Source organism: Vulpes vulpes, chromosome 1, assembly GCF_048418805.1.
Source record: "Vulpes vulpes isolate BD-2025 chromosome 1, VulVul3, whole genome shotgun sequence".
Lineage (NCBI taxonomy): Eukaryota > Metazoa > Chordata > Mammalia > Carnivora > Canidae > Vulpes > Vulpes vulpes.
In genome coordinates, this window is record NC_132780.1 from 111124358 (window position 1) to 111136868 (window position 12511).

General features: G+C 38.9%; 1 protein-coding gene across 2 annotated transcripts in view; it reads right to left on the reverse strand.

Moving 5' to 3' along the window:
• MYH15 (myosin heavy chain 15) overlaps positions 1-12511 on the reverse strand; it is a 147864-nt gene that overhangs the window by 63171 nt on the left and 72182 nt on the right. For both annotated transcript variants that reach the window (XM_072722453.1, XM_072722454.1), the window contains 2 exons: positions 10545-10934; positions 1874-2000 (listed from right to left, as the gene is read on the reverse strand). In XM_072722453.1, coding sequence (XP_072578554.1) covers positions 1874-2000; positions 10545-10934 — 517 coding nt within the window. The remainder of the gene's footprint in view (positions 1-1873; positions 2001-10544; positions 10935-12511) is intronic.

The following is a 12511-nucleotide window of genomic DNA, read 5'->3' on the forward strand; positions in this document are numbered from 1 at the left end:
AGTGGTAGTGGCAAAAAAGCAGCAAAAAATCTGGAGCATAGACCCAGTGAGGTGAGGGGAGGTTTGGATAGGTATATACTTAAATTTTAATTCACACCAAGCCAAAAGGTAAAAATAAGAATTAAAGGAAAAAAAGGTCCTCTATCCTGAGCAGAATTATCACCTCACACCCACTTTCACTTCACTCACTTACCCACTAATTTCCTCATCAAAAAAGTGAGTGGAAAATTAACGCCAATAACTAGGGGGAGGTAGGCAGTGCCTATCACAATTTTGTACAGCACATCATTCAGGACCCAACATATGGGTATTCTTCAGTCTTGTCACTGGACTGCGGAGTCCACAGACCACATCCTAAATGGCAGAGGTCAAATCAAGTGTCATACACCCTTCCCCCACTACAGGGTCCCATTCAGTGTCTCTGCTAGAACCAAAACTACTTTCTTCTGGGTTTCTAGGTTTATAGTTTTGCTGCCTATTTTAATTTAGCTTTAATTCAAGATGTAGCATCTAGAAACAGGTGCCCATTAGCAGAAGAATGTGATATAGTCCAAGTGGTCTTTATTCTCTTTTTAAAGTGTGTGCCTCTGGGCATCAAGAATATTGTTTATTTTCATTGATCCAAGAATTTGGTCTCTGGGAATATATTCCTAAAAATAATTCTAATTACAGAGAAACATCTAGCCACATACTGTTCATAGCAGAGAAACAAGACAAGTTACAAGGTTAAGTAAACTATAGTTCCTCTACTTGATGGATTAGAAGCAACCATTACAAATGACTAAATCTGCAAGATACAAAAAAACAAAAACAAAAACAAAACCCAAAAAACTACAAACAAATTTATGACAAATTGAAAAAGAAAAAACTCAAATAAATTGCCACAATGTAAAAGACTGGGGGGAAAAATAATCCATAAAATACACACATACACACACAAAAACCCTATCAATAGAAGCTGATAGTAGAGAGTAACCATGGGACATTTTTCTACTTTTTATTTATCAAATGTTTGTGCAGCACCAAAAAGTGACAGGCATGTCACTTTTAGATGATGGACATACATCGATGAATAAAACAAAGCTTACATGAAGCTTGCATTCTTGCAGATGGAGATAGAAAAATAAGCACATTTATCATTTCAAGTATGTAGTTTGTTTGAAGGTATTAAATACTATTTAAAAAAGGAGCAAAGAGAGAAAATGGGTTGAGAACAGTCAAATGTCGCCTTCTCAACAAGGCCTATACTGACCTCCCCCAGATATCTGTTTGATTAACCCTCATCTCTAAGTCTCTGGAGAATTATTAGAGTATTCCAGGCAGAGGAAAAAGCTAGGGCAAGACCCTAGGATGCAAGTGTGCCTGGTGTGTTAAAAACATAGTCAAGGCAGAATGAGAGAAGGGGAAAGTAGTAGAAGAGGTCAGAGAGATAATGAGGGACCCAATTACGTGGCCTTTGTAGGCCACTGTACAGACAATGGCTTTTACTAAGTGTAAAAAAAAAAGTATGGGTTTATTATTGAAAATTAGAAAAAAATGCCTGTTTCAATGAGGTCGACATTATAAAAAGCCATGTCTTACAGGCTGTGTGGACAGCCCTGCCATCCTTTGATCTTGACAGTTGCTTCATCCAACTGCATATTGCATTTCTCCTTCCTGAAGGAGAGCTGGGCAGAGCTCCCAAAGCAGCACAGAGGTAACCCTCACTAGACCAGAGCATATCTGCGGACAAGGTTAAATCAGAGGCTGCATTCCTCCCCTAGAATCTCTAAATGCTCACTCTGTTTCAGTGACTGATTGATCATCTCAGTCGTCCCTCCACCAGGCTGCTGGGACTGAGACTCACTCACAGCGAAGCAGCACATTCACTTACCATTCTCACTCCATAACTTTGTCTTCTGTGCTTTCAGGTCATTTGCCAACTGAGTCACTTCATCTAGTTTTCCATTTGCTTCATTCAGGCGCTCTTCATACAGACTACAGAGCTTCTCAGAGTTAGCCTATGAGTTGAGAATGAAGGGTTGGACAGGGGTCATAGAGTCCATGATGAATTAATTAGCTGCATAAGAAAGGGAGGTGTGGTTCCTGGGACCCTTGTGCTCTCCTCTGAAAGACCACAGCTAACATTTTGGAAACTGTATCTTCTAATTTCAGCAAACACTATAAATTCAAGTTCTGGGCCTTTAAGGGGCCCACACTTCTTAGGCTATAGGTGTCATATAGGAACCCAACTCTCTGGGTATTGGGACACTCCAGAATTCTTTGTTCTTCTGAAGAAGGGAACATGCCAAATACTGATGAAGCACATAATCACTTCCTGACGTTATATTATATATTTAACCATTTTTTTCTCTCGCTAGAATAGGTTTCATGAAAGTAGAGATGCTGTTTGATCATGGATAACCCCTCAGTGCCTAGAATAGTGTCGAGCACATTCAAGAAGCTCAATAAACAACTGGTGACGTTCAGAGGAGGGGGGAACAGGGGAAGAAGAAGGGAAATCCAAAGGGCTGACCAAGCAGTATAGGAGAAAGTAGATAGACCTGAGCTTAATAATGGACATTTGAACTGTCAAGGCAACTACATCCTCTGGGTCACTAAGGCTGCAGGCTCGAGGTAACCCTGTTGGGTTAACACTTCATTTCAAAACTCCAACTTCTCAGAATGGGCTGTTTGTGCTTAGAGAAAAGGATATGCCATTCGGCCTTTGTATTTCTACCTAAGTAACCAATCTAACCATAAGATTTCTGCCACATTCTGGAAACTAATGCTAGTGACTTTGAGACTCAAGATTCTTAAACAGGGGATGCCTGGGTGGCTCAGTGGTTGAGCATCTGCCTTTGGCTCAGGGCGTGATCCTGGGGTCCTGGGATTGAGTCCTGTATGAAATGAGGCTCCTTGCGAGGACCCTCTGCCTGTGTCTCTGCCTCTGTGTCTCTCTCATGAATAAATGAATAAAATCTTTTAAAAAAAGATTCTTAAATAGGATAAAGAGCTGCCTGATGCAAAATTGTTGTATCCCCCTTTATCTAGCTGTAATTTGCATCCTTCTTATTAATATGGTCAGAAATAACATTGATGGTTCCATAATTACATAGTCCTATAGGTAGCTGTTTGTTTTGCTCTTTACATATATTAAATCTCAATCCATTCAATAGTCCCATGAGATCTGTTTCTATGATGAGTGCTGTGGAAAAGGAAGAATTAATAAAGAAAAGACTACATCAGTGGCTTCCAAGAAAATGGTGATGTGTATAAAATCTGGTGGTGAGCCTAACGGTCTGAATGTCAACCCAATTTGTGTGATATACCAATGGCCAAGGACCAGGAGCTTTTAAAAGATGCCAGGTTTAGTCCTCTGGGAAATTCCTGAATCAGCAAAAACCTTGGAGACCTCCAGCTAGAGCCAACTCTGTGTTGAAGATTATTTTCTTCAAGCTTACACTAGTTACAATTCTAAACTCCCCATGAAAAACTACTGGATTACATCTTCTTATAACCCCAAGGCAGTATACGGTGCTTGACACAAAATAGGTACTTAATAAACATCTAAGACAATCAAATTATTGCTTTAGTGAAAGACTGGCCAACATGCCCACTAAAGTTTACTTAGAGGTCATATTCAAACTTTCCTTATAAGCTCCAGCCCCCAAATTTACTTTTTAACTTGGTCAAGGTATTATCCACTGATCAGCAAACAAGTGAAGAGCCAAATCAGATCCATGCCCATTTAGAGGCTGAAGAGGAATATCACGTAGTTCAAGCTCGAATATGTTCCGGGTTTGTTGGTGATTGTGTAACCAAACTTGGTAGAGGTCTGATGGCCAGTTTCTCATACAATGCCATCAACATCATATAGGTTAGAGCCCTGATGCCAAATGCCAGGCACACTCAATTATCCACACTCTCCACTGGCTACTAGAAAAAAGCCATAGTAGTGATGAATGTAGCCATCTTTAGATGGTCTGAAAGTTCTAGTTATATTTTTAAATGTTGAATAGGTTTGCTCTCACTCCTAAAAATAATTTGACAAAGTTGGCACACTCATTCTTTTCATCAAGACATCCCTTAAGAGTTCATACTGACTCTGTTTTATAAATGAGAAAATAGAGTCAGAGAGGCTAAACACCTTGTTCAAATTCACACAGCCGGGGAGTGTTGGAATTGGGATTTGAACTGATAATGGCCTGTGCAGAGGCAATGAGGAAAAAAGTTAAATACTAGATTCTGAAGTATCTGTTATATGAAGTAGGAATGACAAAGGGAATGGTACATTGACATCCTCGTTGGCTCCTACTGTCATGAATCCTGAGTGCTGGTGGAAACCGGATAAAGATATGATTGCTGTGTGAACCATCTTCATTTTATGTTGTCTCCAATAATAAATGACCCATTAGCTGGGACAGGAGGAACACATCCAGGTGTGAGAAATGGCACTTATGTTTATGGCCCGGAATATTCTATGCTATGCACCTGTTTGCTGACGGTGAAAGAACACAGAGCTCTATAAGACAACTTAGTCAATGGTGTGTGGAAACGGCAAGCAAAGGAGCCAGAGAACCCCCAGGTTTTAAGAGACTTGTGTGTAGTAAAGCCCAGCTGGGGTTCTGCATATCGGCAGAATAGGCAACCACCTGGGCAGACAGAAAAGACACTTGCTCTTAGGCATAGCTTCAAATGGTAGGTATTCCTAGGCAATGTTAACCACTGGCAGATCGTTTTCAATTTACAATGTATTTTTGTAAGCAGGATCCACAAAAGACATTGCAATTGTTTTTCTAAAGGTAACCTACACAGGGATGTACCATTCAAATGGGTTGTAATTTCAAAAGAACTTCAAATTTAAGCATAAGGACAGGCACTAAATTTTCATACCAGGAAAGAAGAGGTTAATGGAATAATGTACATTCATCTTAAAGCTGATTCTTAAAATGCTGCCTAAAAATGCCATCTCCCAGAAATGCAGGAACCAATGGGAATTCAAAATAATCAAGATAATTGTGAGATTGCCTATAACTTCTAAATTTCCCTGGGCTTCTCTGTCAGCATAATATACTCTTTAAACATGCTTCAGCTTCCACTGTACCACTGAGTATTGGCATTCCTGGCATTATAATTCAGGAAAAGATGAAATAAACAATTCAAGAAAAATTTTAGCATAATGTATATGCCTATGAGAGTGAACAGAATCAATTTATCCCACCAAGAAATATTTAAGGCAGCAGCAGAATGCGGCCACCCACCAACATAAACAGAATTGGGAGTCAAGGCTCGTCTCTACCATGACCGTGTGACCTTGGGTAGTCATTTAGCCCCTGAGCCACAGAATTCCCTAGAGACATACATAAAAGTTAATGCTAATACTTGAAGACGCAAGTTACGCATATCATGTAGTGAGAGTAAAATAAGACCTAGTTTCTGCCTTAGAGATGCTTTCTATTTAAGTAGAGTTAAAAGACTATATAATGCAGTAATCCAAGAGGGATCCCAAAAGTGCTACAGTACTTCTGAAAGAGATAAAGTTTTAATATGGAAAGTTGAACTTGAGCATTCCAGGGAGAGGACTTATCGGTGGGCAAAGGATATTTGGTGGAAGGCAAACATTCTAACTTGGCTGAAATAGAACGTCCATGAAACAAAGTAATAGAATCTAAAATTGGCCGAGCAGGCTGATTCAGATCACAGGTCATGGTGTACCTTGAAAAGCAGCAGTTTGAAGTTCACTGTTAAGCAGGGATGTGATTCTATAAAGCCTGTCTAGAAATATTCATATAGATACTATATAGGATAAATTGAAAAAAAGAAAAACTCAAAGTGAGAAAGATAATCTAGGAAACCACTTTAATAATCCAGTTAAAAGGTAATGAAAGTCCTACCTATTTGTGGGAATAGAATAGGAAATTGTAAGACAGTGAAGAATTGGCCTGCTACGAGAATTGACTGGAAAGCAAAGAACAAGAGAGGAAATAAATAATTAGCTATAGGCTTATAGCCTGGGTGATAGGAAGAAACAGGGTGCCTGTGACGGAAATGTCCAGAAGAAACCCGAGATTCAGAAGAAGGTGATGAGTTTGGTTTTAGACATGCTAATTTGAGGAAAAGAAGACATTACTGATTTTGAAAGAACAACCTAAGAGAATACTCTTAAGAAAAGCAGGGGAAATAAAAGACACTGCAGGGGTCACAGGAGCGAGGAGGTAGTGAGGTGTACACATCACCTGGACCTAGCCTCAAAAGATGAACCCTCCATGAACCACACTCTCTGGTATTCACACCTTGTGCAGATTCCCTACCCTGTAAATCACTCCACTGCATTGTAAGTCTGCCTCACTATAATTGTTGCAGCTCTGTTGTCTTGGTCTTTTATAGTACTTGCTCTTGTGCCTTAAATTACCTCTTAAGAAGCCCAAGTCCCCCCTGGTTGCCATGCTGTGAGGAAACTAGCCACATGACAGATTTATGCCTAGGCCCCAGTCATTCTAGTTAGTTGTCCCAGCCCAGGAACCAGACATGGGAATGAACAAACCTTCAGATGACTCCAGTCTCAACTCTCATCTGAGCTAAGTCTGTCAACCCTAGAACCAAGAGAGATGATAATAAATTGCTGTTTTAAACTACAAGATTTCGGGATGATTTGTTATACAGCAATAGATAAATGGAATACTACTCTTTGGTCAAGGAGACAGAGGGAGGCAGATATGGATAGACTTTGTTTTCCTCCTCCCGGTATCTGAGGAAAAGTCTTTCCTATTTTGATTTGTTTTTGCAATGGGTGAATAATGGTTACATGGAAAAATATTTTATTCTTTGGGACGAGAAAGAAAGAAATGGATGAGCATAAGGAAAATATAAGGTGAAGAGAGAAGGTCTTGATCTTATCAGTTAGGTCTTACCATTTATTGAAAAGGATTTAGAAAGTCAGGGTTAGAATCTGAGGGAGGATTTTGTTTAAAATAAAACAGAAAGTGAATTAGATGAATAAAGAACTTCTGAGAAGCGATGGAATTCTAGAGGAAATTGGAAAGTATGAAATTCATATCTAATTAGTATGGATTTATGGTGAACCTATCAACAGTTTTATGACTGACTTCCTACTAAGATGTGCAGAAACAGAAAAATTCCTGAGATTAACAAGAGGCACAGTAGATTATAAAGAGTAAGGACTTCTAGAGGCTCATTTGGGCTGAGGAAAGCAATTGAAGGCTACAGGGCATGGAGAAGGAATGCTTTCATTGCTGAGAGAGAGATGAGTCCCGATAAAAGGCAAAATACAGAAGAGACGGAGGAGAGAGGACTTAAATCCTTACGAGATTTATATTCTAAGATAATTGGGGGTGGGCTGGCAGGGATGATGGAGAGAAATAGAAGGAAGAGCAGGGTGGTTGTGTTTCTTTCTACTTAATATGGTTTTTAAAGGGAGTTAATGCTAAATATTTTAGGAGCCACTCAATCTCTCTAAAGAAATGCTGTATTTTTTTCTGGCTATGGTACATGCAGGTTGAGCTTTATTGTTGGTTTGTCTCTTTTCCAGATACCTGTACCAATTCTGCTCACAAGGAGAATGTGATGCTGGCTACAGGCATACCTCGGAGGTACTGCAGGGTCTGTTCCAGACCACTGCAATAAAGGTCATACCACAAAGAAGCAAGTCAGTAAATTTTTTTGTTTCCCAGTATGCATAAGAGTTATATTTACACTATATTGTAGTCTATTAATTGTGCAATAGCATTATGTCTAAAAAATCTGTATGCCATAATTTAAAATGCTTGATTGCTAAAAAATGCTAACCATTGTCTGAGTTTTCACTGAGTCACATAATCTTTTTGCTGGTGGAAGATCTTGCTCAACGTTGATGGCTGCTGACTGATCAGGGTGGTGGTTGCTGAAGGTTGGAGTGGCTGTGGCCACGTCTTAAAATAAGACAATGAGTTTTGACACATCAATTGACTCTTCCTTTCATAAGTGGTTTCTGTGTATCATGTGATGCTGTCAGATAGCATTTTACCCACAGTAGACCTTCCTTCAAAATTGGAGTCAATCCTCTCAAACACTGCTAGTGCTTTTAATTAACTTTATGTAATACTGTAAACCTTTGTTGTCATTTTAACAATCTTCAAAGCATCTTTATTAGGAGTAGACTCTGTCTCCAGAAACCACTTCCTTTGCTCATTTATAGGAAGCAACTCCTTATCCATTAAAGTTGTATCATGAGATTGCAATCATTCAGTCCCATCTTCAGGCTCCACTTCTAATTCTAGTTCTCTTGCTATTTCTACCACATCTTCAGTTTACTTCCTTCAGTGGAGTCTTGAACCTCTTAAAGTTATCCAGAAGGATTGGAACCAACTTCTTTGAAACTCCTATTAATGTTGTTATTTTGACCTCTTCCTATGAATCATGAATGTTCTTAATGTAGAATATTCTTAATCTGGAATGATGAATGCTTTTTAGAAGATTTTCAATTTACTTTGTCCAGATCCATCAGAATCACTGATCGATCTATGGCAGCTATAGACTTAAAAAATGTATTTCTTAAATCCTAAGACTTGAGAGTCAAAATGTGTCCTTGATACACAGGCTGCAGAATGGCTGTTGTGTTAGCAGATATGAAGACAACATGAATCTTGTTTTACATCTTCATTAGGACTCTTTAGTGACCAGGTGCATTGTCAATGAGTGGTAGTATTTTGAAAGGAATCTTCTTTTCCAAGCAGTAGGTCTCAACAGTTGGCTTCAAATATGTGTTGTCATTCAGGCTTTTTTAATTTCTACAGCACAGGCAAAGTAGATTTAGCACCATTCTTAAGGGTCCAAGGGTTTTTGGAATGGCAAATGAGCATTGGCTTCAACTTTAGGCCCTAACAAGAGAGTTAGCCTGCCTTTGAAGCCGGGCATTGCTTTTTTCTCTCTAGCTATGAAAGTTCTAGATGACATCTTCTTTCAATAGAAGACTGTTTTGGTCTACATTGAGTTTCTTTGTTTAGAGTAGTCACTTCCATGAATTATAAGCTAGATCTTCTGGAAACCTTGTTGCAATTTCTCCATCAGCACTTGCCGATTCACCTCGAAATATTACAGATACAGCTTCCTTCTTTAAACCTCCTGAATGAACCTCTGCTAGCTTCAAACATGTCCTGTAGCTTCCTCACTCCTCTCAGCCTTTATAGAAGTGGAGAGTTGGGCCTTTGCTCTGGATTAGGTTTTAGTGTAAGCGGATGCTGTAGCTGGTTTGATCTCCTATCCAGACCACTAAAACTTTTGCCATATCAGCAATAAGGCTATTTCACTTGCTTATAATTCATGTGCTCACTGGAGTAGCACTTTAATTTCCTTCAAGTATTTTTCCTTTGCATTCACAAGTTGGCTAACCATTTGGCACAAGAGGCCTAGCTAGCTGTCAGCCTGTCTTGGCTTCCAACATGCCTTCCTCACTAAGCTTAATCATTTCTAGCTTTTGATTTAAAGTGAGAGATGTACAACTCTTCCTTTCACTTGAACACTTAGAAGACATTGTAAGGTTATTAACTGGCCTACTTTCAATATTGCTGTGTCTCAGAGAATAGAGAGGCCTAAGGAGAGGGAGGGAGAGAGGATCACGGCCAGTCGGTGGAGCAATCAGAACACACATATTAATTGATTAAGTCTGCCATCTTATATGGACATGGTTCTTGGTGCCCCCAATTACAATAGTAACATCAAAGATCACTGATCACAGATCACCATAATAAATATAATCATAACGAAAAAGTCTGAAATGTGAGAATTACCAAACCTTGACATGGAATGAGAAAATGCTGTTAGATAAATGGCACTAATAGACTTGCTCCACTTAGGGTTGCCACAAGCCTTCAATTGTAAAAAAACACAGTATCTGTGAAGCACAATAAAGCAAAGCTCAATAAAATATTTTATACTTGTATTTGTTCTGACTAACCTAAAGGAAGCCTTCTCTCAAATACCAGAAGTTAGGATGGTCATTACCTATGATCTGATGATACAGTCATTTGATGTAAGAGCTTATACTATATGGATTAAAGGGCTCAGTGAAGAAAGAACATGTGGTGAAACTTCCTTCTAAGTGCTGGCTGGTCAAAGAAATGCCAGAGAAGATGGAGGTGGGAGGAGGTCTCTCCTCTTAGCAAAGCTCTTTGTGTCCACCATTCACTGAGACAAACACAAGAGTGTCTGAGCCACCCCCAAGGAATGCTCCCAACTCAAAGCCGTTCTTCAAGAGAGACACACAACTCATAACTAGTGGCTTCACTTTTCAGCCTACCTATTTATGTCATCACCAGAAAGACCCACAAGACATATGGACTGGAACTCCAATAAAACCTGAGGCTCCTGTCAGGCTACATTCAGGTAATAGCCATGTGACCTTAACAATGTCAACCGAGATTAAGCCTGGTCTAGTCAATCTAAAGAACTATAGCCTCCGTTAGCAAATACCTCAAGTCACCAATCTTGTTTCTCTTTCTTTTTCTTTCCCTTTCCTACTTACTTTCATGTTCTGAAGTCCGTAAGGTGGACCTGGAGATGTTTACCTTAGCTCTGGTCATCTGTTCAACATTGGTCAGGAGGTCATCCACTTCTAGCTGCAAGTCATTCTTGTCTTTTTCTAATTTCTGCTTGACCTGTTGTAAATTTTCAAGTCGGCCCTGGAGTTCAGACAGGCTGTCTGCATGTCTCTTCTTCAAAGAGGCCAAAGTTGTCTCGAAGTGCAATGTAGCATCTTCCATGTCTCGGCGAAGCTTCTGGAATTTTGTTTCCTGTTTCTTAGTTATGTCCAGCTGAGCCAAACTGGTGCCTCCTGCCTCCTCCAGTCTCTCATTCAAGTTTTCCAGTTCTTGAGTGAGGTCAGCTCTCTCCCTCTCCACCTTGGCTCGAGTGGTCCTTTCAACTTCCAGTTCCCTCTTTAAACCTTGTATCTGTACCTGCAACAATAAATAATTTTGACTTTTACTAAGCACTTGTAGCATATTTTATATTGAAGAGTTTACTGAATTTTTGTACATTTCTCAACACTAAGAAAAGTAATTTTACAAAGAAGATAGAATACACAGAAATTAAATGGTTTTCCTCAAACCAGTACAAAGACCAGAATTCAAATGTGCAGTTGCCCCAATCTTCCAGTCCTTGGTGATGAGCATCTTCATTAAATTCTATACATGGAGGGGAAAGTACAGTAAAGAGCACTTTCCAAAGCAATAGGAAACATTTTTCATATAACAAGAAAAAAATTTAAGCCAAGTTAATAAAAACTAACGTGATGAATTTTATATGCGATATTTACTCTTCTAGAATTAGCTGACCAATCTCAATTGTTGTGAACTTGCACAAAAATATCTGATGGATAGAATATCTCTGAGTCCAAGCAACTCACTCACAAGAAACAGCACCAGTGTAATTTTACACATAATTCTGACAAACTTGGTTATTTAGCTTCTTAGTTAGCAGGTGACTTCAAGTTACCAGGAGATCTGAAGTAACAAATTAAAATCGGTGGAGGAATGCGGGCTGCTACCGTGAATGGTAATCTGATACCATTAGAGGCAAAATTATTACATAAAGAAAATTAGTGATAAGAACTCTCAGAGCCCAAAACCCTTTTAGCGTAAGGGCAAATGGCTCTACAAATCTCGATAGCGTCACTGTGGTTCAGGGAAGCCACTGATATTCATTAACTATCACCTCGTATAATTAGGCGTAGGTTAGGATAGGGGTAGAAAAGGATAGAATCTATTTTAGAATGTGTTTTCCTTTCCTTGAAATGAGAAAATGTGGATTTCTAGATCATGCCAATACGTAGGCTATCAGATCTGTAGATGAGTTGTGACAGAAAAGGCGCTAAAAATTGTATGACTTCTACATCCAAGTAAACATGATTCCCTTCCCACTAGTTATTTTGGGATCCAATACCTTTATCCCAAACAATACTATCATTAAACCAAACATTTCTGAAATGTTTCTTCAGAAATAATCTTCAGAGCATTTTTTAAAAATCATCAAGGGAAGAGTATTTGTCTCTTGGATAAATTGAAACTTCTGAGTCTTTTTATTTTGGATAAAGTCAAGTATCATTTGAAGACAAGCCTGGTGAATATGATAGATAATCACTTGGAGATTAATATTGTGTTTGAAATCATGCCTATAAATCAGTGAGACTGGCTTTCTTATTTGGTTCGAAATGTCTCAGAAAATAATTATCAGAAAGAGGCTCAAAATTATTTTGAGTAATGGCTACATTACTGAGATAAATTTTTAGCTCCAAAGGAAAAACATCTATCATACAGATGTATATGCATACAGCATACGTAGGGAGCTGGATATGTGTGTGTGTGTGTGTGTGTGTGTGTGTGTGTGTATCCGTACATATTTATATTACTCTAGAACATGGTCAAATAGTATAAAACAGCCACATGATCTAAAACTTATAAATAGCTTCCCATTATCAAATAATGTTTTGAGACTACAAGTAGATATAAAACAGATTTTCAGCACAGAAATAGAA